At 41.4% G+C, this 26316-nt stretch overlaps 1 protein-coding gene and 1 pseudogene across 2 annotated transcripts; both read right to left on the reverse strand.

Annotated features, from left to right (window-relative positions):
- Positions 1-1910: 1910 nt before the first annotated feature.
- LOC117549149 (trans-1,2-dihydrobenzene-1,2-diol dehydrogenase-like) lies at positions 1911-17215 on the reverse strand. Of its 2 annotated transcripts, XM_034220784.1 has the most exons (8): positions 17094-17215; positions 15793-15904; positions 15448-15611; positions 3714-3873; positions 3512-3549; positions 3069-3378; positions 2667-2774; positions 1911-2478 (listed from the first exon to the last, which is right to left on the reverse strand). In XM_034220784.1, the coding sequence occupies exons 1-7, from the start codon at positions 17181-17183 to the stop codon at positions 2701-2703; spliced, it is 948 nt and encodes a 315-aa protein (XP_034076675.1). In that variant the 5' UTR covers positions 17184-17215; the 3' UTR covers positions 1911-2478; positions 2667-2700. The 2 variants fall into 2 exon arrangements, with proteins under 2 accessions (XP_034076675.1, XP_034076676.1); XM_034220785.1 differs by lacking the exons at positions 1911-2478; positions 2667-2774; positions 3069-3378; positions 3512-3549; positions 3714-3873 and adding exons at positions 13900-14319; positions 14412-14499; positions 14760-14853; positions 14951-14996.
- Positions 17216-18501: 1286 nt separating this feature from the next.
- On the reverse strand, positions 18502-22011 carry LOC117549207 (annotated as a pseudogene).
- Between the last annotated feature and the right edge of the window lie 4305 nt (positions 22012-26316).

The raw sequence follows: 26316 nt of genomic DNA on the forward strand, positions 1-26316 counted from the left end.
GAAATCTGAAAACTTTAAAAAAAAAATAACATAATACTTTATTCCGAGTGTGCTTGCTTTTCTCTTTGAAAGTCATCACATACCGGCATTGTAATACACGGTTTGGCTGCATTAAATATTACATATCTGCCGTAGTTCTCTATTCATAGAGCCCTGATGAGAAGACTTCTAGACAAACAGGAAGAACTGCCGCCAAAACTGAAAACGTGACGTGGATCATAAATATATCAGCAATTAAACAACATCTTACATTTCTTTTCACACAATAGTCTCCTTGCAGTATCAACACTAATTCGGCTGACTTTTATATTTGATCCAATTGGTAGATAGGCTGTATTTACACCATAACGGTGCATAGCTGATAGAAAGGGACACCTAGTGGTTAAAGCACGTTATTGAATTTTATTATTTTTCACAAAAATGAATTAGTAAACCACTCAAATAAAAAGATCATAAGTGGTTTTGTTTTACATATATTTTAAGGATAATAATAGCATTGTAACACTGTCTATGACACTTATAACACTGATTTGAAAAACATACAGAACAAATTAATTCACTGCCCTTAATAAAGTATTTAAATATACATTACAGGTGTGCTGTTTTGTTTAGTAATTAACATATGGAGCTCTTTTAATGTCCTCTTTGATTATTGTTACACCAGGTCTTGTCAAAACCTTTATTCCATATTCAATATCCATTACTAAACAAAACAGCAATTCTACTCCACTACAATTCAGAGGTTAACCTGGTATTTTTACTCCACTACATTTATTTTAATTACTTTGCAGATTATGATTAATGACCCTTAAATCAGGGAGTAAAATTCAGGGAAGGTGATTGTCAAATGCCAACAATCAGGCGAGATATTTGATAGTTGGTGCTTGAGAAGACTAAACATGTATCTGCAGATCCCTATAAAGTATATTCATTACTCGTTATTCTCTACTAATAGTTAATTAAAGACTGTATATAATGGATATTTTGCATATTCATTTAAAGATTTTCTAAGGTTTATTGACATATCATACACAACTAATTCAATAACGTGCTTTAACCACTAGGCGGTGCACACTACCTTGTGTGTACCGCCTACTGGTTAAAGCACGTTATTGAATTAGTTGTTTTTAGCCATAACAAGTTAGTTGTTTTTAGCCATAATAACTTAGTATTATTAATTTAGGACACGTGTGTATGTATAACATCTGAAGGTGTGTAGTTGTATTCATGTTACATGTCACAACATCTTACATTTCTTTTCACACAATACGTCTCCTTGCAGTATCAACACTAATTCGGCTGACTTTTATATTTGATCCAATTCACATAATTGTACAGGATATTCATATATTATTTCACATGTTTTACTTCTAATATCTGATTTGTAAAACATCACAGACAGAAAGGTATATCCGTCATTTAACAGTAAGCTATTGAAATTCTGAATCCATAGGTGTTTCTGCTAAAATAGGTGTCGACCAGCTGGGGCAACAAGAAAATCTGCGTAATCGAGTGTGACTATTAAAAAATAAATCATTATTATATTAATATTGACAATAACAACCGACCGTCGGGGTAGCATTTGCTTGGCATTTCCGGGTATATCTCCACTGGTGACCGCCTAGTTCGCCAGTGCCAAGGGCCGGCCCTGGTCATGGGTGTGCTACAGAGGGACCTTGACGAATGCAGGGAAAAGTGGAACACGCATATTATCAGACCTCTTGCTGTTCATCTGGGAAACCAGATGTCATGTATAACCTGCCACACAGGTTTGTTTCTATCAAAACTAAAATCTTTTACTGCCTAAAATTCAAAGAAAAAAATCAGTTGCCCCAAAGTAAATGTTTCTCTATAAATTAAGATTGTGTCATCTGTTCACCTCATGTCAGTTATTACTCAAATAATGGCTATTATGTGACAGAAACTTTTTTAATTTTCAAACAAGTTCAACAACAAAACAACATTTTAAGAACAATTTTATACATGTGAATAATAAACTGTTTGTGTGCATATTTCACATCCAGGTACGGTGGAACTGACCGTGGGTTCCCAGTCCCACAAGACGACTTGGGCCAGTTTGTTCTGGACTCGACCAACAGTCCATGTGGAGACGACCACTTCCAGGAACAATTTGAGAACCTTCAAAGAACGAGTGGTCTAATGCAACCCTTGACCTGGGAGTCCTGTGTTGCGAACCATATAAACATGAAGAACATGGCTAATTTGTAAATTGTAAGTCCAGCTTTCAATAAAGTCCAAAACCAGGCGAATTTTGGATTCCAAAGTCCATGTTGCTTTCAAAGTGTTCGTAGGTGCTTGACATCGGTATTTCAATTGTGTTTGAGCAGGTTCTGCCGATTGGAAAGCGAGATGTCCGCTGAAAACTCAATTGGGGTCTCAGCTGAATTCCAGACCGTGGCAGGGTGTTTAATCCTGTTGAGAACATCAGGATGTCTCTGAGGAGTCCTGTTCGTTTTTCTGTGAAGAAAAAGTAGTATTGCGTTTTATTTATTTATTTATTTTTTAAATATCAAGATTGATATCAGACGCTGGTTTAGGGTGCCTGAGAGGTCTGATAAAGGTAAACACAAAATATATTCAAACTACTGTTAAAACATTATGCTTCTTGTGGCACAAAATAATATGTTGACAACGTTTTATTTTACCCTGGCAAACTGTTGTCCATTCTTGGAGTGCTCTCTATCGGAACATTTGGAACGGCAAATGTACACGGACCACACCGTCCTCTTCACTTGAAGTTGTTCCAGTGTAACCTAAGAAATTAAAAGTGTCATGATCAATACTATAAAAATAATTGTTCTGCTCCGTCTGTACCTATCATCAAATGTTGGTTTGAATCGTGAATTATTGCATTGACATCAATCAGAAAGGATTAAATCAAAACACAACATTTTTGTGAAATTTAAGTTCAACCACGAAGAGAAAGCAATGATGGGTGGAATGAATTGTGTTAAGAAATATAGACAGAACAACTGTTATGTTTACATTTGAATTTGTATACAGTTTAGTGCTTTAAACAAGGGGGAATATATGTCAGAAGCACTTACAATTGTTTTCAAAGTCTTCAACAGTACAGATGTACAACTTAATTCGTTGGTAGGGCTTTCCACTGGTCTTTTTGTACATCTCCACTGTGAAAGGGATGTCCGTTCCGGGTATATTTGTAATCTCACTCGCATCAGGGTACAACAAAACATGGGCACCATCTTCCACGACCTGTTTAAAAGCTTTCTGCTTTTTTATGGCAGCAGCCAACAGTTCTTGACATGACCATTGAGGTTCAACATCAAGAGGAAGTAACGTCCCTCTCACAGGTCTAAGGCAGCCATCCATCATCCTCATTACTCCAACAGAAATCTGCAAAAGACAATAACATGCAAATTAATAAAACATTTAAAAAATGAATAAGCTAAAGTCTTCGGACATTATATGAGAGTGTGGTGACCAGATGTGAATTACAGATGTATTCATAATAGAAAACGTTGCATACCTTCACTATTTTCTGTTTCTTTTCCCCATATAAGGACACTACAGGAATAAAACATGAATTACTCATTATGTGCAATAGGAGTCTCATCCTCAATCCCTTCTGTGGATTCAACAGTAGGTAAGCCACATAGTTTAGAGATGTATTTGTATAATAACAGAATTCAAACTTTTAAACCAAGTTTTCGGTAATAAAACCTATTTACCTGCACTGGTGCTAGGCTGTACACTTAGATGTGCACTAGTGGTGGGCATCTCCTCAGGGACTTTGTTAGCCACATCTTTTAGAAATGTGATGTCTCCGCCACAGACACCACAAAAGCCATGGGGAGCTGTCACGCTGGACCCACAGAATGGACAGTACATCTATGGAGAAATAAAATGTAGGACAGCTAGGTTAAGTCAAAAAGAGTGGCTACCTAAATATTATAATAGTATTAAAGAAGGGTCTTTTAATTAACTCAGAAGCCAACCTCCTGTCTTTCCCCACACAAACCAAGCACCGAACCTGGGGGGACAGAGCTTTCTCCATCGCTGCCCCCTCCCTCTGGAACTCACTTCCATTAAACATCAGAGACTGCACCGACCCCCTCACCTTCAAAACACTGACCAAAACAAACCTCTTCAGACTGGCTTTTAATGTGTGAATAATGTTGTGTTGCTGTTTTAATATTTTAATTCAACATTTTATTTTATTTCCTTTTTATCACCACTGTAAAGTGTCATTGAGCACCTGAAAAAGCACAAATCAAATGTAGTATTATTATTATATAAGTGGTGTTTAGCTATAGTGCTATATGCTCTTCCCTCCTTTTCACTTCTCTTCACTTTGAGTTCTCCTCTCTGCACCTTCTATACTATATATATATTATGTCAAGTTACATTTAGGTGCAAAATGCTGTCTCTTGCAAGCTCTTTTATCAAACACGCTAACGCTAGCTACGTGTTTGACGTTTTTACGTCAAAACAAAACGTGCCTTCTTATATATTGATGACTTTGTCCACTTAACCCTCCTATTGTCTTCGTTTCCCCCCCTTACTTTGGTGTTCTCGGTAAAATTTGACCGGTCCTGTTTTAACTGCTATTATATTAACACAAAAACCATTAACCAGCACCAAATTTCATTTAACACCCTTTCAAACTGTACATATTGTATCAGACTACTGGTATACATGACAAACTGCAGTAAATATACTAAGAATAGACACTGAACATGTATTGCGTGTGCCAGGTGTGATCCATGTGGGGGGATGGGCACATAAGAGTGGGAAATGTGTCAAATTGTTCTGTGTGTGTGTTATTGTGTGCCAGGTGTGATTCAAATGGGGGGCATTGGGCACATAAGGGGGGGGGGGACACACACACACATCTAGAGTATGTGTGTGGGTGTGTTTTATCTGATCCGGATGGTTACTAATTCCATTTCTTTATGGTGGTAATTTTTTACCGGGATCATCATGGGTGGTACAAAGTTGACTAAAATCAAAATTCAATGACAGTGGTGATCAGCAATTTTACAAGTTCAAATGTCTACTGTCTACGGATACCATAAAGCCTTAATGCAATCTAATCTAAGACAAAAAAGTTATGATTGATGAAAGTAGTAAATCGGTCAGATTTGACCCGAAGACAACAGGAGGGTTAAATCAACTTTCTTTCCTCCGGCTTCAATTTCCATCACTTGTTCTATCTGTTTATGTCTGGTCAGACATCGATCTGTTCACCTCTGAGGATACTCTTCCTTCACCCCACAGCTCTCTCTACTCTGTGTTCACCCTTTCACCCTCGCCCACCCTCCTGGAGATCGCTGAACACATGAAGGAGATACAGAGGGTTGGCACCGATTCCTTCCTGGAGTTCAATAACCAAACTAAGGCGCTACGCAGGGCTGGCAGCATGTCCTTTACCCCCGCACCTCAACGACGCCCATCAAAATCACCGAAGCAGAGACGCGCACCACCTCCCTCGTCTCCGTCACCGTGCCTACGTCAACCACCTCCTCCCCCTGGACGTGCACCAACACCCCCGTCACCATGCCTACCACAATCATTCGGACCAAAACGTCCTCCCCCCCTTCAAGACTGCTGTCTCCGAAGCCTGATAAGGATGTGTGTGTAAAAAACGCAAACACTGACTGATATATGCTGGGTCCAGGCTCAAGGGCGTATGGCACTCTCGAACTCTTTCCAGGACATGCCAGGGCCCTGCCTGCCTGTAGCTTTGCCGATATCTGTGTTGATAGGTAATAGATTAAGAGTGGTGAATCAGCTTAGACACCGGAAGCGCTCAAAAGTTTGTGTGAGTTTATCAAATTTAGAAGTGATTCCATGTCAGCCACTAGGGGTGTAACGGTATCCGTATTCGTCCCGTACCGTCACGGTTCAGACGTCACGGTTCGGCACACGCAGTCACACGACGAATACGCCTTTTTTTTACGAGTGGGAAAAAAGTCTGTCATTCAGGGCAGTATCCACTACACTATATATAATCCAGGGGACGGTATTGCGCCTAAAAGCTGTTGACAGCCGCCCAGAAGAAACACAACAACAAAACGAACAAAATACAAGAAGAAGAAAAGTTAGTATGGCGATTTCAGATAAGGACACACAGGAGCTAGAACCCACCTTCTTCTTTTAAATCAGCTGGGTGGAACATTTCGGGTTCCCTGTGGACTACAATAACGATTAAGTGTGCGAGTGGTGGATCGGACGAGTGGTGGATCGGACGAGGACGGTGTGTCGCCGTTGTTCTACAGCGGTGCGGTATGCTAATGGGAACACATGCCAAACATGCTAACTCATATCAGAAGGCATCACCCAGATTTGCCAATCACCGGAGCCCGGCAAAAGACAACAGCAGTTCAGCAGCTGATCCCCGCTGTTTTTAAGAAGCCAAGAGAGCCGTGAGACCAAAATAAATAACGGAAGCCTTTGGCATATGTTTTTCAACGACTATGCGCTCTTGAAACACTTTCTTATTATTTATGATGTCATATTTTCAAGACATTCTTTTTAGTTTTACAGCTTGATGAAACCTTTTTGTTTGACATCAGCCATTATAGATAATATGGCCATCTTAGTGTACTGTGTATGGTTTGTTTTTAATTGTTTAACACAGTTAGTTAATTCAAAATGTCAGAGTTCTTTATTTTTAAACTGAAACTTGTACTACTGTTCAAACATAAATAACAACAAACCTGGAATTATGCATTTGGGACTTTTTTTTGCTTTTTCTTGTTGTACCGAACCGTACCGAACCGTGACCTCCAAACCGAGGTACGAACCGAACCGTGACTTCTGTGAACCGTTACACCCCTATCAGCCACAGCTTGTTACAAAACACCTGACTGATAGTGTGTTCAACAAACTTAAACTAGCTTTATTAAATGTCAGGTCTTTGGCAGGTAAAACATTTTTAATCAATGATTTTATCACTGAGCACAATCTCGATTTTATGTTTTTAACGGAAACATGGATTGAACAAAATAACAGTGCAGCTGTTCTTATCGAATCAACCCCTCCCAACTTTAGTTTTATGAGTCAGGAAAGAATGCATAAGAGAGGAGGTGGAGTTGCTATTTTGTTCAATGATTCCCTTCAATGCAGGAAGACATCTTATGGGAACTTTGCTTCTTTTGAATATGTGGCCCTTCAGCTGAAATGCTCCTCTCGAGCTCTGTTCCTAAATATCTATAGACCACCCAAATACTGTGCAAGCTTTTTTGATGAATTTACTGAACTGCTGTCTATAGTGTGTATTGACTTTGACCGTCTAGTCATTGTTGGTGATTTTAACATCCATGTTGACAACCCCCAGGACAGAGGGGCTAAAGAACTGTTTTGTGTTCTTAATAACTATGGACTGACTCAGCATGTGACGGAGCCCACGCACAATAAGGGGCACACTCTGGACTTAATTATCTCAAAAGGTCTGAATATCTCTGAGGTTGTGGTGACTGATGTTGCACTCTCTGATCATTCCTGTGTTTTCTTTGAGAGATCTATTTCTGTTCGCAAAAATGTTCAAAAAGAGGTAACCACAAAGCGATATTTAACTGAAAACACTAGGGAAATGTTTACTCAGAATTTTTCTTCCACACTTGCCCCTGCTAACATCTCAATGAATGAGCTCGTAGATCATTTTAATTCAAAAATGTAAAATGTTATAGATGCCATTGCTCCAACTAGGGTAAAGGAAGTGACTGGGAAGAAAATATCTCCATGGAGAAAGGCCATGACCGTGAGAGCAGAGAAAAAAGAGTGTCGAAAAGCTGAACGCAGGTGGCGAAAAACAAATCTCCAGGTGCACTTTGAAATCTATAAAGAGAGACTTGGCCTTTATAATTTGGAATTGAAATTTGCCCGACAGTCTTTCTTCTCTGATATCATTGCCAAAAACAAAAACAACGCACGTGCCTTGTTCTCTACCGTCGACAGACTAACTAACCCCCCAGTGTCAGTAGCCTCTGAATTTCTATTCACCAGGGCGTGCAATGAATTTGCCTCCTTCTTCACTGACAAAATTCAGAAAATCAGACAAGCAGTCAGTGCCTCTGCATCAGGCCGGGCAAATGTTTTGTCTCTGTGTCCACCTAATATCAATTCAAACACCATGACACAATTCCATCAGATTAATGATAAAAACCTAGAGGACATTATACAACTTCTGAAATCCTCCTCTTGCTGCCTTGATATTATTCCAACAGGGTTTTTCAAAAATGTTTTTCCTTGCATGGCCTCAGATCTACTTCATATAGTAAACAAGTCTCTTCACTCAGGTGTTTTTCCACAGGCCCTGAAAACTGCAGTCATTAAACCGCTCTTAAAAAAGCATAATCTAGACGCTTCAGTAATGAACAATTACAGGCCCATATCAAACCTCCCATTTCTAGGTAAAATCATTGAAAAAGTAGTCTTTCAACAGTTGAGTAATTTCTTGCATTTAAATAACTGTTTAGATGTGTTCCAGTCAGGCTTTCGTCCAAACCACAGCACTGAGACTGCTCTTGTAAAGGTCTTCAATGACATCCACTTAAACACAGACAGTGGCAGAACTTCAGTGTTAGTATTATTAGATCTCAGTGCTGCGTTTGACACTGTTGACCACAACATATTACTAGACCGACTAGAAAACTGGGTGGGACTTTCGGAAACAGTTCTAAATTGGTTTGAATCCTACTTAAAGGACAGAAACAACTTTGTTTCTATAGGTAAATACAAATCTGAGTTGACAAATATGACATGTGGGGTTCCTCAAGGCTCCATCTTGGGGCCTCTTCTCTTTAACATCTACATGCTACCACTGGCTCGGATAATGAAAAACAACAAAATAAGTTACCATAGCTATGCGGATGACACACAAATTTACATAACAATTTCACCAGGAGACTATTCTCCAGTTAAAACACTGAGTAAGTGCATTGAACAAATCAATGACTGGATGTGTCAGAACTTTCTCTAATTAAACAAAGACAAAACTGAGGAAATGGTCTTTGGAGCCAAGGCAGAACGTATAAAAGTTAGCGCTGAGCTTCAGCCTGCAATGTTCAAAACAACAGATAAAGCCAGAAATCTAGGTGTAGTCATGGACTCTGACCTGAGTTTCAACAGTCACAATAAAACAGTTACTAAATGAGCCTACTATCACCTAAAGAATATATCTAGGATTAAAAGACTAATGTCACAGCAGGATTTGGAAAAACTTGTCCATGCTTTTATCTTCAGTAGACTCGACTACTGTAATGGTGTCTTCACAGGTCTCACTAAAAAATCTATTAGGAAGCTGCAGCTGATTCAGAACGCTGCTGCTCGAGTCCTCACTAACACTAAGAAAGTGGATCACATCACTCCTGTTCTGAAGTCTTTACACTGGCTTCCTGTGTGTCAAAGAATAGATTTCAAAATACTGCTGCTGGTTTATAAAGCACTGAATGGTTTAGGCCCAAAATACATTTCTGATCTTCAGCTAAATTATGAACCATCCAGATCTCTCAGGTATTCAGGGACTGGTCAGCTTTCTGTCCCCAGAGTCAGAACTAAACATGGTAAAGCAGCGTTCAGTTATTATGCTCCAAATATCTGGAACAAACTCCCAGAAACCTGCAGGTCCGCTACAACTCTGACTACTTTTAAATCCAGGCTGAAGACTTATCTTTTTGTCGCTGCTTTTAATTTTAATTGAAACTGAGCCGTTGTGTTCATCAGTAAAGTGGAACTTCTGTGTGAACTATTCATATCTTAATGCACTGTAACTTTTTATTCATGTATTTTTTCTTTTAATGTTTCTTTTATTATCTTTTACTGTTTTTAAATGCCTTTGTCTGAATGTCTTTCATTTTTGTAAAGCACCTTGAATTGCCTTGTGTTGAAAGGTGCTATATAAATAAACTTGCCTTGCCTTGCCTTGTTCCACGTAACGCGCCCCCTAGAGCACTTCCGGTATGTTTTTTTTGTTGGGTTTGTAGCAATGGCCGTGTCTCAATTCAGGGGCTGCACCCTTCGGAGGACCCAGCCTACGCAGCCTACGCGGTCGACGCAGGATGCGGCCGACGTAGACCGCGTAGGCTGGAGCGAGTGGCCTGTGAAATGAGACGGTCTAGTCTACGTCTTTACGTCACCAGCAGTTGCCGCCCCTACGTTTTGCCGCCTCTGTTGCCTAGCAACCAGTTCTTTTGAAGACAGAATTATTTTGAAGAAATAATTCACAAAGATGGAGAACGAACTTGCCACCGAAGTCACTTTGCTGCTTTTAATTATGTTTATGGAACATGTGGTTCCAAGAACTAAGTACAGGCGAGTCCTGTACTTCAGGCTTAGAGAAGACCATTTCCAGGTAAGAAAAATATAGTTTAAGCCCTGTACTTTATTGTTAATATTGGCTCCAGAAAACTATAGTCAAGTATGCTAACTGTAGTTCCTATGGCTAATCCCATTTCATTTTGACAATATAATACATATTTAAAATGCCATTAATAAGATTCATATTGTGGAATAACCTCAGCTATGTATCTAATATATTATAATGTGGAACTAACCCACCAAAATACACGATTGCTCCCATCTCACCATGTTCAAATAACATATCAAAACTCCACTCTTCATAAGGTTCTTTAAGCCAGGACACACGGCCAGATTTTCGGCTGAGCAGGGAGTCCCTGAACGCGCTGCTGGACCTCCTGGGTCAGGAACGGAGACATGGATGGGGTGCCACCATCGAGACCCTGGTGTTCCTCTTCTGGCTGGCATGTGAGACATCCTACAGGGTGGTCTCCAGAGCGTTTGGGATGCCTCGATCCACTGTTCAATGGATTGTCCACAGGGTCACTGAGGAGGTAGGGCTGGGCGATTTGGCCTAAAAATAAAACCTCGATTTTTTCTAACTAATGGACGATTTTCGATTTAAACCTCGATTTTTTTCTGAAATGATATGGATCCTCCTGGATGTGGTGAGTTAAGTATGGCGAGTAAAAAGAAGAATAAAACAGATGGTTGGAGTAAAGATGCGAGGACTTGACATTTTATTTTGGGATCATCCACATTTCCAACAAAGGTTCATGGATGAAAAAAATGCCAATACTGAATCTGATGTTAGAAATGTTGACTGCATCTGGTTTCATTTCAATTTCAACATTTCTATTATTTCCAAATGCACCTGCATGGAAAGAAAACCTATTAAATATCACTGTCCAGAATAATTTGGGTTGCATATTTAGTTATGTGAGACAAATATACATTATACACTTTTGTCAATCATTTCAACAAATCATATCTCAAAGAAAATTAAAAGAAAGTATAAAGCCTCATATATCTTTGAAAATGTAAAACTGTTTTATGAAATATGTTTTTGTTATGTTCCAATACAAAATATAAAGGCTATAGGTCATCAGTTAAACATTTAAAAAAATAAAATATATATTGTTATATGTTTTTAATATAATAGTGAAATAGAAAAACATGTCCAAAATAAATCAGGTTACAGGATGTTGATTTCAGGAAAGGTAATATTGGGGTTTGTTATAGCTTGCAGGAAGTTAACCATTAGAATAATTGCAACGCATGAATTCCAGGTTAGTCTTGCTGTTGGCATCAAACAAAAAAATCACTTCAGACTGGTTTCATCATTTAAAAATATCATCATGTTGAATGATACAAATACAACAAATAATGATAATAAAAAAATACCCTCAAACAAAATAACATCCCTTTAACTTTCTAGGAAGTTTTCTACAGGTTTTTCGCGAGGAAGACAAGCCTGTCTACTGCCTCTGGCTTGAGGCATGCTCTTTGGCATGTTACAATATTACCCCCCGTACTGAAAACCCTCTCCGAAGGGGCACTTGTGGCAGGAATGGAGAGATATTTCTTGGCCAGATAACTCAGTCTTGGGAAGTTAGCTTCATGTAGCTTCCACCACTGCATGTCTCTGTCGCAGGTGCTGGAATAAGTTGGTTGAGTTCCCATGTTTTGCAGCGATCGTCTTTCTACAGACCTTACACAGAACAGTTGTTTGTTCTATGTCTGACTGCTTGTACCCGAACCACTTCCATACAACTGAACTTACTGAAGTGGTACCTTTTTTAGGAATGAGTTCTTCTTCATCTGTGTTCGTGGACATTTTTATGCTACGTCTGTCGTAGTGATGTGTCGGTCACGAACTATTTAAGTGAACGACGGGAGCCGGCTCTCGCCCGCGAACGAGCCGTTTTTTTGCGGAGGGATCGGCATGAAGGCACATTATGCAATGTGCAATGTGCACATTATCCCGCTTATTACATGGCCAAATTCTCAGCAAAGTAACGACATGACTCCCAATATTAATTGAAATGCTTTTATGGATTTAGAAAATGATTTTATTGATTTAAAAAATAGTTTTGTATTGATTTAAATTGACATGCATCCGCTAAGAAAAATAGTGCGTTGTTACTGTTTGAACTAACGTAGCAACGGCAGGAACTGCTTCGATAGTGTTTTTGAGGAGCTTTTTGATTACAGATCCAAAAAAAAAATCGCGGTTTTTCGGTTTAGCCATTTCACAAACCGTAGGAAAGTAAAAATGCGATTAATCGTGAAAACCGAAAAAATCGCCCAGCCCTATGAGGAGGTGGTGGCCATTCGCCACCAGGTTATCTATGGTGGCGAGCAGAAGACCTGGAGGCTGTGTCGCGTGGGTTCACAGGGCTGACCAGACACAGAGCCTTCAGAAAAGCTGCTGGAGCAATTGACGGCTGCCATGTCCACATCGTGCCACCAAGCTGCCCTAATTGTCACCGTTATAGAAATAGGAAGCTTTTTCCTTCAATAATTCTGCAGGCAGTTTGTGACCATCAGGGCCGCTTCATTGACACGTACGTGGGCTGGCCTGGGTCGGTCCACGACTGTAGAGTGCTCCGCCAGTCCACTGTACCGGCGGGCACTCTACCCTCCTCCAGGGCAGCACATCCTCGCAGACGGGGGGTATCCCTGCCTCCAACATCCACTCCCCCTCATCACTCCGTACAGACAGCCGCTGCAAGGTGTGGGACCCCAGCGCTTTAACAGCCATCACTCCCGGGCACGCTCTATCATTGAGCGTGCCTTCGGGATGATGAAGACCCGCTTTCGCAGCATCTTCCTGAAAGCGCTGGAGGTGCACCACACCTTCGTTCCTCAAGTAAGTATTCGCTCAACAGGATTTTGTATAATACAGAAAAACAGTTGAATGACCTAACATGACTTATTTTCCGGGGTTATAACATATTGCCACTTTTGCTATTTCAGATCATTACAGCATGTGCTGTAATGCACAATATCTGCATCGGAGCCGGTGACATCATGGCCCCCGATGCAGATATTGTTGAGGACGTGGCGGAGGATGAGGGGGAGGATGTGTTGGAGGCAGTCAGTGGTGCCCCTTGGCGGGACCAACTGTGTGCAGAGGTGTCTGCCCTGGAGGAGGTTCCCATGGACCACCAATATATATATATATATAAGGTATGTAAAACAATTGTAGAGCAGAGACATTTGTTATGGTGAAAATCATTTAGCAAATGTGTCTTTATTCATCTTTTGTTATTCTCTGTTTCTGAAAACATCTTAGTGACATGGCAGCCGTCGATTGCGCCCGCCCTGCAAACCCACGCAATGGACAATTTGGTGGACAGTGGAGAGAAGTAGCTCTGGAGACCTCCCAAGAGGATGCCCCACCATCAGAGGGCACCAGGGTCCCAAGTGGCGGCCCATCCAGCAGCACCACCTGGGACTCCCTGCTCAGCCTGAATGTATATAGTTAAACTGTTGTGTTTGTATTGTAGTGTTTTATGCTGTTGTGTTTGTGCTGTATATATATATATATATATATATATATATATATATATACACACACATATTTATGTCGTTAATAAAAAATAGAAATCATTTTTTTCAGTTGATTACATTATTTATTGTTGTGATAAACATTTATTTGTCCACAATTTTCTCCAGTATGGAAAACAGTCGGTCCATCATCTCCTTATTCTCTTGGGCTCTCCTCTCCTCTGCCTCTCTCTGGTACCTCATATCCTCTTTTATGAGATCCACTAGTTCATCTCTCCCTTTCCTCTTTCTCCCCTGTGATGGCCCTGGCTGGCTACCTGCATCCGCCTCCTGCTCTTCCACTTCCTGGTCACCCACTGCTGCACTTGGCTGTGGTGTGTCCTCTGGGATGGAGGAAATTAGGATAGGAGGTCTGATGGAGGGCCTCTGTCCTAATACTTCATCCATTTGGACAAACCACGGCTAAGATGCAGCGGTGGGTTTCCCACTGACTCCCTCTCCTGACCCTGGGTACTTGCAATCCTAAGGCAGAGTAAAACAATCGTGGCAGTAAAATAACAGCAGCAGCTAAACTAATGTCGGCATATGTGTTTATTAACTTCACACACACATACTTTATACTTCTTCTTAAGGTTGTCCCACTTTTTCTTCGCTTGCAGGGGAGTCACCTTCCCCTGCAGGCCCATTTCTTCCAAAATCTTCCTACTCACAGAAATAATAGAAGAAATTAACTATTATCAATAACAATAACTCAAACATGCTAAATTTGGAAAAACTGACACACACAAATAACTAATAAAACATTTACTTAATGCTCAAAAGGCTGAGACATCACTACAGAAAAATACAATGAAGAACATTGGGTATTGCTGCATTTAATTGTTGTTTTCTTGGGAGGGGTTTATAAAATGAGGGATAATTGATAAGAGTAAGAATGATACAATTGGTATATTGTGCCTTACCTCCATCCAACGCTGGCCGAATGTTTGGCCCCCGTGAAGAGGGTGTCATTTCCCCCCCTCAGCTTTATAAAAAGCTCCGTCTGTTCTTTGCTCCCTAAAACAAAAGCAATTGTAAGCAGATGAAAAGCTACCCCTTTGGGATAAATGTTTGTGTCGTTAAGTATTTAAGTGGGATGAAACACTTTACTCACATTTAAAAACGAAATCACTCGCTACTGCCTCGGTTGACGCCATTTTCTGAAAAAACGTAACTCCATCACAAGTCACATTGCAACCTGGGATATGGTAGGCTGCGGAGTGTACATCAGATGTATCCTTCAAATTGGGGAAAAGTAGGCCGCATTTGGAGGACTCTCGTCTTTTTTTTTTTAATTGGGACACCCTTCTTTCGGCGGAAGTGACGTATGCGGTCTACAAATGCAACCTCCGAAGGGTGCAGCCCCTGAATTGCGACACGGCCCATGTGTTTTTGACTTTGCATATCGTTTTTGTATTTGCAGTGTTTTTCTGTTGTGTTTGTTTTCAGGGTTTGTTTGTTTTTCATTTCATTATTCGCTGGTGTTTTCTGCTTATGTATGCGTTTTTGGCCGTTGTTTCGCGTTTGCACCTGACGGCCACCGTAGGAGACAGACTAAAGCTATTGCAAATTGTATATACATGTATTTGTTTGGACTGACTCCATCCTTACCTCCATGAGAAAGACATCATTCCTCTTGGCAGAGGACAGGATCTCCTTCATCTTCTTGGTGTTCATGGCCAGCGGCTTCTCACACAGCACGTTCTTCTTGGCATTTGTGAAGAGGAGGCAAGTGCTCAGATGGTAGGGGTGGATAACTCCAATGTACACAACATCTGCATTCACAAAAAGACACAAACCAGAGATCATGCTGTGATGTTTTTCAATGTCAAAATATATATTACAGTATATATATAACCCACAGGAAATCAAGACAGTTGTGGTTCTAACTGAATACAAGAGTAGTAAAAGCGCCATCAAACAATCTGATGTGACCCAGGTCTGAAAGAAACTAACCTATGTCTGGATCTCTGGCCAGCTCCTCATAGCTGCCGTAAACTCGGGAGATGCTGTGCTTTGTGGCAAACTGCTGTGCATCCTCTAATTCACGAGCTGCCACAGCCACAACCTGTAAATCCAGTTTATAATATTATTCACCACAACAAGGTAATCCTGTTCCACCGTAATGAAAAGCCCCCAGAAATAGAAGGTATTTCTTTTATGGATATTTTACTAATCACTCCCCTTTTAAACTGTATTATTGTGTTCTTGTCATATAGTATTTCATACCTGTTGTTCATGTATTACTTTTATATTACTATCTGACATCACATACATCGTAGCATTAAAGTTCACAGTTTATTTATAATTAATTTTAAATTTGTATAAATAATAAAAAACGTGTTTATTGGGGAGGGCAAGAATGTCAAATGGGAGGGCCTGAAGATTTTTTTTTTAAATATTGGAGTTAAAAGCATCAATCTGGTGCACTTTGAGAGCAAAATGAAGAGATCTACAGTATGGATACATCTCTCAACACCCATATGAAACAGAACTGTAAACAGATGTTCTTTTTCTTTATGGATATTTTACAAATCACTCTCCTTTTAAACTGTATTCTTGTTTTACTGTCATATAGTATTTCATACCTGTTTTTCATTTATTCTCTTATTTTTTTAATAATTATAATGATTCGTGAGTGACCAAACCGTTTGAGACCCACTGAGATAACTTAGACTAAAGTTAACTATTTAAACACTCAAGTGTCCTTGTTTAGCTCACTGAGCCTCTCAGTCTGTCAGGAGAGGACTCTCCTCCAGCTTGTTGTGGAACAAACCGCTCCTTATGTCCGCTAGTGCAGCTAGCTAACCAGATGCTAACAACACGGTCCCTTGCTGGCACCGGTGCTTGCCTCTGAACACGTGATTCACGTGAACAGTGAACACGGGAAATTACAATCCTGCCGTCCTCTCTAGTGTCATGATGAGGTTTAGGTAAAGCACGGTTAATGTATTATAGTATTGAGGGAGAATTGTCCGGGGCTACAGAAAAAACATTCGGGGCTTCCAGGCCAGGCGACGCCGCAGCAGACTGTAGTTTGAAATGTCAATAAACTCTTTAAAACTGCATGTTGCACATCATCAACACTGGATTAGGAATGTACTTTAACCATAGACTGTAAGACATGTGTGTGAACTGTCAGCGGATACACACTCTGCACGGAGCGAAAAGCTGGGTTCCGTGTATAGACTGTAGTCGAGACGTGTTGCAAACTAAATATTGAAATGTGTGTGCGCTTCTGCTGCTGCTGGTACTACCTGGTGGTCTTCAGGAGGAAGGGTCTTCAGAGCCACAGTGAAGTCATGACTGATCTTCCCCGAGCTGCAGATTCCCCACCTGGTAGCCATGTTGGACAGGAAACAATCAGATTGAGTTGGAAATCTGACTTTATATAAAACAGTGGCACTCTTCTGCCACAAGGTGGAGCAGCAGTATCATATGTAACTGTGTGACTGTGCACTAAAATCAGGATTTGTACAAAAACGTGTCTTCCAGAGAGTGACCATAACACCAGAAAAAACTGTTGTCTTGTTTTTCTCTTATCCTATCTGACCTCATTTTCTTCCCTGCTAGTGACACAGAGTTGTAGTTTTAACCATTGCAATTAATTTTGGTATATTTGTATTATCTACTATTTGACTACATATGTCTGTTACCTTATTCTGTATTTCATTTTGACTTAACATGATTTTAACAGCCCTGTTGTTTCTGGTTAGAGGTGACAAATACAGGGATTGTTTGTTAGTCCACATCTGTTTATTAATGTAATGCTTGAGGCTGAATGGTCAATTAATCTAACCTCTTTATTAAATAAGAACATTTAATATGTCGAAGCTGTGGCACAAAACGGCACACAATAGACAAATAAATGAGCATGTAATTGTTAATAATGTCCTCACACTTTTAACTTCTTGATTACTACCTTCAAAATGTTCATTATTATTCAATTACCAACTACAACATGCACAATAATGGCAGTGCATGAGAATGTTCACATTTTGCATTCATGGACTGCATAGAGACAGCCTCCAGAGTCCTATATGAGCCCAAACGTTTACAACCATTATTAAATGAGCCATGCTCTTTGCTGACTCATAAAGCCCTTCCTCCGTCCTAACCTTGAAAAGCAGACAGTGCAACCTATTTTTGTATGGAGTACATGAGTCTATTTGTACACGGCTGCAGGGGTCAGACGTGACTTTGATTTAAAAGTGCCACTCGAAGTCTCCTCTTCTCTCCAGCGGATGATATTTAAAATGAAACAAGGCTTTCACAATCATTCCTTTATTGGATTCATCAATCACACAGCCTGCACTGACAGATGGGTTTGTTTTGGTAAGACTCTACAACTTGATTACAGGACATGGGTTGTTTACATGGTGATTTATCTGGTTTAGGACATTTTTAAACTGACAGTGTCACATTTTGTCGTGTACTGTATCAAATATGATCAATCGTGGGGGAAATTACAATGTTTGGAGCTCTAATGTGTCTAAAAGATGCATTTAGATGAAAACAGACCGTAATAAAGCCATCCAAGATTTACATAAATTATAATATTCATTGTATATTCATTTGGTGTCAGCAGTTTGTTATCCAGATCACAGTTGTCACACGGTGCTATGAGTGATCTGCTAATACCAAAGATTCAAAGCCCGCCCCGAGCAGTTCCGTCTGAGTTGGTTTATCTTCAGAGGTATGTTACTGGCTGTCCTGACTGAAGAAAACTCCCACCTGCTTCCTGATTTCATCCATGATCTCTGTCAGTAAGACCGAGTCTGCCAGAGGCATCCGTGGGCTCTCCTTAAGTCCTGCGGATAAAGAGGAGTTTCACAGGAAAATCTGACAGACACGCCTGTTTATAACCACGGTTAAATTATACAAACGCTCACAATGCATTACCTTACATTACATTGCATTTAGCTGACGCTTTTATCCAAAGCGACTTACAATAAGTACATTCGACCAGGAAGACACAACCTTGAAGAAAACAGAATCATATAAGTACATCAGGTTTCATAGAGCCAAACATTAAATGCAACATTAAAACATCAAAGCAAGGATGTAAAGATTATGTAAATGAACATAGGAGGCAAACCAATAGAGCGTGATGTAAGCCGGAGGACATCCAAGGACTGATAACAGCATTGATTCGGAATCAATCTGATGTGTGTTTGTGTTTTCATGCAAATATCCACAAGAAGCTCCAGGTAAGCCTCTGTTTCATTGAATTGCAGCTTCTTTCTTTCAAACTCAACCTACCTAAGACAAATACACTTTCCTATTGTCATGACGTACCTTTAAGCAGGCATTGCCTCACTTCCTCTGCCTCAAAGCGAAGCCCGGTGCTGTTGTCGAAATTCAAAGGGAGGCCAGGTTCGGACAGCGGTTACTCCAACTCTTTGTCGTTCACTACGAGTGTGGTAGGGCAGTGCATGGGGCCAAGAACCTGAAGGGAGAACAGGAAATGCATTTTTGTGTTAATCCAATCACTCAACTCGTGCATCATCAAATGCAGTTGGTATGGATATCTAATTAAACATGAAACTAATTAGCAGTCAACTCAGTGTTTGCATGTCTCAATCATTTCTTGATGAAGTACAATGTTCCTGTGAAAGACTAGCATAGCGTACTTTAATGGAGCCCTTAGTGCCAGCGATGACAGCATCGTTGGGAAGTCGGACAGCAATTGAAAATGTGCAGAAGGCCATCCTGTTCCTGGAAAACTTCATCACAACAACCACTGACTCATCCACTCCTGCAAAACATTTGAAAAGTAAAGCATTGCAACATGGGTTGAATAAATGGTATGAATACTACTGTTGAGTAAGTTCCATTCAGTTCAGTTCAGGTCATTTTAATACACGGCCCTTCAGCAAACTACAATTGGGTCAAATCAGTCCACTTCTATTCAGCTTTACTGGCATCACCTTCTGATTCAAAAGAAAAGGTCACAGCTGTACAAAACGAAAACTTAGGTAAGGTAAGTAAAAGAAAAGAAAATGTTCATTACATGAATAGTGTGGAATTAAATTGAAGGATATCTTGCTGCTGTGAGACATGTAGTTACATATTCCCCTGTCACTTTGACTGTATTACTGCATTCCCCCGGGGAGGATTTGGATTAGTCTGACATTTTAAAGATAAGTCTGGGATTTTCTGTGTGGAGAATTCTTCCCTGAGGTGTTTACTTTTTGGACAGTTCATAAAAAAATTGATTTTCTGTAAGTTTCTTCTGCTTCCCAGTAGGGGTTCTTACTTCCTTTTGGACTTTATTTTTGATGCTTTCAATAACCACTTTGTAATCTCTGATTCATGCTGTGTGTGGGTAATGATGCAAATCTGCATACAACTATACTGCTGTGTGCTGAATCATACCTGAGTCGAGTAGCACCCCAGTGGCCTGGATGGACTCCGGCCTCTCTCCGTTGAACACTATCAGCACAAACTGCAGACAGTACACGCCGATGTCCAGCAGTGCGCCGCCTCCCAGCTCCTTCTCCACCGAGCGGGGGATGTGGAGCTGTGGGGAGCCGAAGTAGGCCTTCACCAGCTTCACCTCCCCTACCGCCTCCTCCGCCAGCAGCCTGCGCACCTCAGCGTGCAGGGGGAAGCAGCGGGACCAGATGGCCTGAGAGGGGCAGAGCAGACAACCTATAGCACCGCTGCAACAGTAAACAGCTCAGACTGGAGCTTCACCCAGGCAGCAGTTTATTACCACAGCTTTCCACTTCCTCATACTCCTGTGCACTGCTGTGGCAGATGTGCTGGTTAAACATGACATGACAAGATGTTTTACTGCACCAAATATTCCCAGGACGTTCAGGGTTTTGCTTCCTACATTAATCTCCTGTGCTTAAAATATCTGCCCTCATTGCACCATCATGCCACTGCTGAGTTCAAATGCAATGAGATATCCACTTAAAATAAAAGGTTAATATGTTAATACTTACTTGTATCAAACCACCTGCTACAAAGGGTTTAAGTCATAGTTCTAACACAATAGGAAAACTCTTATTTGCTTTCCTGCAGAGAGATATATGACAACATGGACTATACTCTCACGTCGGTAAATATTCGTGCTGGTTAGCTTAGCTTGGTATTAAATCAGAAAACCAGATAATTGCCAGCCCTGTTTATTCTCATGGGACAACATCCATAGACCAGCAGCTCTAAATCTGTCTGATTAGCATCTTAAATCTTACGTGAAAAAATGTGTAAAACAACAAATTGCACATTTACTAATATAAGGGGTTATGACCCGGACCAGCAGCAACTATGCTTTGTTATCACTCAGATGACAAATGTGCCGCCTTTATGTTAAACTAAGCTACACATTCTCATCTAGTTTTAGTTGGAAAGTAAATAGCACCAATCTTAGTTCCAAAACATGGATTTAAAGCCAACATAAAAACACTTTTTTGTTATTTTTTTCTTTTAAAAATGATTTTACATCCGATTTGACAAGATGTCTGTATGACGAGGTGAGACTTGAAATATTATCTCTAAACACATCCAAATGTTTTGTGTTGTGTTTGTATTGTGTTGGCTTTTAACCTGCACCTGCAATGGCCCCATGTCAAAGGTCTACAAGGCTGTATACCGTCATCCTTACCTCCATGAGGAAGACATTGTTTTTCTTGGCTGTGGCGACGAGGTCTTTCACCTGCCTGGAGTTCATGGCGAAAGGTTTCTCACACAACACGTTCTTCCCGGCCTTGAGGAACAGCAGACCCACCCTCCAGTGCTCTGTGTGCAGCACTCCCACGTACACCATGTCTGCGAGGACACAGATGTTCCAGGCTCAGCTTCAAACAGCAACACAACAAGCCATTATCTCTGCCCGTGCAGCCTGACAGCTCTTTACTCACCAATGTCCGGGTCGTTGGCCAGCTCCTCGTAGCTGCCGTAAGCCTTAGGAATACCATGTCTGTTGGCAAACTCTTTGGCACGTTCCAGGCTCCTCGATGCAATGACTGCTATCTGTGCGAAAGAGAGAAAAACACACACATTAATCAAAGTGTTGCTCTGTCAGCAGGAGAACAGTGTGACAGTGAAGGTTGTGGGCTTTTTTGGATAGAGTACCTGGTGATCTCCAGGTGGCAGAGTCTTCATGGCCACGCTGAAGTCATGGCTGATCTTCCCCGCACCACAGAGTCCCCATCGGGTCGCCATGTTGGATTGGATGGTAAGTGACAAATGAGTGCGATGGTGCTTGAGTAAAGATCTGAGCGGCTGGCGAGTTGTGACCTTCAGGGAAAGAAACACACTAAACTGTCGTGCCTTGGAGCCAGCGGCACCTCAGCGAGAAGGCTCCTCAATTTATATGCTGGGGAGGCAGGATGTGTCACCTTCCCTCTGCCCCCACCCTCAGGTAAAGGGTGCCACACACACACACACACACACACACACACACACACACACACACACACACACACACACACACACACACACACACACACACACACACACACACACACACACACACACACACACACACACACACACATATTGTTGTGTTGTTGCTGAAGCAGGCCTTTCACTCCGGGCTCGAGTGGTTTTCACAGGTTTTCTCTAACAATCTATAACAGGGCTATCAGTGGGGCTCTCATCATTAACACGATGAAGGGGGAAAAGTGCAGAGTTGTTAATATTTTCACCTTGCCCACAGATCAGCACTCTAGCACTCGAGGTACAGGTCAAGTATTGGGACCAGGCGCTGCTTTGTTCCCACTGAGAGAGGCACTGATTAGCCTGCGATGGTCTGACAGCCAAACAGAAGCCAATGATTAAACTAGAGTCTCGTGGGACTCGCTGGGATAAATAGATATGCTGCCCACAGCAGGGCTTTTTAACTGGCCAGTAAGCTGAGCCACGATGACTATGGAAAAGCATCCGCTCAGTTGCCCTTGAGCTATATTATCCGTTTAGACAGACAGGCGGTTGTGTAAACTTCCTGCCGCATGCAGCCAGTAGAGGACACTGTGTTGTCAGCAGAGTTTACCTTCTCTCTCAAGCTCTGAGGATCTGGCATGGCTCATTGTAAGGAATTACATAAAGGTTTGCAAAAGCAGGCAAACTAAGGAGAAGACTGAAGCACTACTGCCAGTGCTTATTTAACATTTGTTGAGTTTGTTGTAAAGGAAAATCAATTAGGCTCAGTCATTAATTAACCAAATCGTGAACAGATCTGTAATTAAACACATTGTACATATACATACAGATGTAATATTGCATTCAATTCAACATACATCATAGTAATTATCTCGTCCGATAATTCCATTCTTCAGTATATAATTATTGTCCTCATTTCCTGCAGGTTCTAAATGCTGATTGGACGCACATGAGAACATAGTGTCAGCAATGTCATCATCATCAGAAAGGAATAGGAATTTTATCAATGAGTCTCCTCGCTGGCTGCTTTCCTTTTTGTATTTCACTTCCAAATAAATTCTGGGAACTGTGTGCCGTTGTCATAACAACAAGGTGCCAGCTGGGCAATTTGTATGCAAATGGAATTGGGCTTGGCCTGATATCCGTGCCTATACCACAGGACCTGGTTGCCATGGGAATGCCCAACTTTTCTTTGAGTAATTTGTACTTTTTATTTTTTTGTTTTAAGGATCCAGGACACAAGCTTTTCTCTGGCAGAGCTTCTTCGTGACATCACTACAGGTGTTAAGAAAAGAAGTAGAAGTGAGAGGGAGGAGTTGTAACCTGCGGGGCGAGGGCAACTCGGCTTTGGATTGGTGTGAAGCCATGAATTAGTTCTGTGCTGCCTGACGTGACTTCCAGCAGACTGGCATGCAGCTCAGGGGCTCAGGTGCTCAGAGGAGGGTGTTCTGGAGAGGGCTTGCACAGGGTCGCCCTGCTTCTCCCCCCCCCCCTGCCCCATATCCATCAGCTGAGCCATGGATGCCTCAGCTGAGAATGAAAACTTGAAATGTCCTGCTGAATTCTGCCCCCCCCCCCCCATCATAGAAGTTATCAAGATAGCCATGTCTCAAGCCCCTCTTTTACGGTGTTGTCTGTTTTCATTATTGTTTTTGCACTTACATGCAACATTATGTCTCTTGCACTATTTTATTTCTATAAGTCTTAGTATTTTGCATTGTTGTAGCTATTGTGCATATTACATTAAAGCCTTTTAGGGCTGCAGATTTAATGGACATGTTATCGTAATAGCAATGTAAACTAGTGTATATTGTAATATTTGGGAAAGGCTAAATGAGTGATAATATCTGAATGAAGTAGTGTGGTGCTGCAGAGAAGTCATGGCCTAGTATTCACATACTTACAAAAAAATCCCTTTTTGGTACAGAATCTCATTAATGTGAATAACTTTGATAAATGTCAATAACTTTAAATGATCCTTCTCTTTATTACACCAAATAATATTGCAATGTCATTCAAAAATGTGTAAATAGTTGTTTTTTTCTAATCTGGCAGCCCTAGAGTCTTTGAATCTTTGAAAAAATCAAGGTAATGAGGAGAAAATGCCTGCAATCTTACTATTTTTTCAGGTTTAATGAAGACTGGCTGGATTTCACAGGGTGGAGTTTGGGGCCCTGGGTCTCTGAGCCCGGCCCAGGGAAGGTACAGACGAATCCAGAGAGCGAACAGTGATGAGCCAAGTCATTCAGAGAGCTGGCATGCTGAAGGAAGCCAGCGCCTCATTAATTCAGCACGGCCAGGACGATTGCCTTCCACTCCTATCACTTCTCACTGTCTTTATTTATCATCTCTTGTCTGCGTCCCTCTTCCACCAGGACATGGAAGAATGGCATCTGACGGGTCACATGACCGGTCACGACGGTTCCCTTAGAGGGGGCGGATCATTGTGCCTGTGAAGGTGGTTGATCACAGCGGACAGTTTAGTTTCACACTTTGTCATGTCATTTTATTCTGTGTATCTCGCTGTCAAAAAGACTCTGCCTCCCCTTTGTCATTCACAATGACTTTGCAACAGTGAAACCCTTGAACTCAAATTCAGCTAATGAGCTTGCGAATACAATTAATTTTTGAAGGGAATTAAAGAGGATTTCAAGGCAAACATTCAAAACTCTAAAACTAGAAGAATTGTTATGAAGCCAGCTTGTTGCTTGATCTTTATCTCACTTTGTTATCCAATCTAATAATACTGCAGCTCAAGTTACGATGTAACAGCTCCTTATTTCATCAGCAACTTCAATTTAATGGGAAATAAAAAGGACCAGAGAGACGCACCCTAATCCTATTTTGATTGATGTGGATATGCAGGGTTTTTCCCTCCCTCCTCCAGCTGTCAGTGTAAGTGAGAGCCGTCTTCCTGCTTCTGTGGTGGGAGAGGAACAGTATTGCAGCAGTTATAGGAGCACCATCACTCCTTCATCTCTGTCTCAAGGTCACTGCAGAGGAAGGGTGACAGACTAGACAAGCGCCAGGAGGTGCCAGCCATTTTGAGGGGAGGTTGGGAGCTTGATGAATCCGGGGAGGGGAGAGGGAAGTGTGCACCGAGGAGTAATAAGTCATTTTGTCAATGCTACAGCATGTTCTGATGTGTGGGCCGGGTTATTTCTTTCCATTAGAAAAAGTGTGATAGAGGGAGACTGAGAGGAGGAATGGGAGCCTTTGAGCTGGCCTGCATTGTGCCGGCCCTTTCCTTTGAGAGTCCTATCTTAGTCTGCAGCGCACACACACACGCACACACACACACACACACACACACACACCACACACACACACACACACACACACACCACACACACACACACACACACACACACCACACACACACACACACACACCACACACACACACACACACACACACACACACACACACACACACCACACACACACACACACACACACACACTGGGAGGCTGAGCTGTGGAGCAGGCTGGACCAGAGCTGACAGAGCAGCCATTCATTTGGATGTTAGTGCTGATAGGGAGGTGAGCAGGAGGAAGAGAGAGTACAGTCAAACATGGAGCTATTCACCTAACTTCATTTCAGCCCACTCTCCATGCGGTTTCATGCTTTTTGGTCAGCCATAGACATTTTTGCCAGGGTGAGACGCGGCTGAAAACTCACTCACTGACAAGAAAAACACGTTAGGCAACATGTCAGCAGGCTGGTTATTATATAGTTTCATTAGTCAGCATTGTGCACTTTGTCCCGGATACTTGGTCTGGTTCAGGGTCCATTTTTTACATTGTTAATGGCACAAAATATGCTGTTACTGGTAGCGAATGTGCACATTACTGCCAAACGTCCCTAAAAAATGTGACTTAATCCTCACATCTGCAAACCCAAACACTCCAAGGTCATTTTAAGAAAAATATACGTTGACGTTACTCTTCCACGTTCGACATGTCCTCATATAACATGTGAACAAAAAGTTATTTTGTCAATTTTTCCTGTGTTTTTCTAAGATTGTGCAACACAAGCAATCAGGGTAACTTCACAAACCCCTGCAGTGCAGAACCTGTTTGCGCAA

Source organism: Gymnodraco acuticeps, unplaced genomic scaffold, assembly GCF_902827175.1.
Source record: "Gymnodraco acuticeps unplaced genomic scaffold, fGymAcu1.1, whole genome shotgun sequence".
Classification (NCBI taxonomy): domain Eukaryota; kingdom Metazoa; phylum Chordata; class Actinopteri; order Perciformes; family Bathydraconidae; genus Gymnodraco; species Gymnodraco acuticeps.

Coding starts and splice junctions, on each gene's coding strand:
- LOC117549149 (XM_034220784.1), bottom strand. CDS start 17,183: ATGGCTACCAGGTGGGGAATCTGCAGCTCGGGGAAGATCAGTCATGAC. Junction 3,874..15,447: donor ATGATGTCTTTCTCATGGAG/GTAAGGATGGAG, acceptor ATTTCTCCATAG/ATGTACTGTCCATTCTGTGG. Junction 3,550..3,713: donor ACAGCCTAGCACCAGTGCAG/GTAAATAGGTTT, acceptor TTATTCCTGTAG/TGTCCTTATATGGGGAAAAG.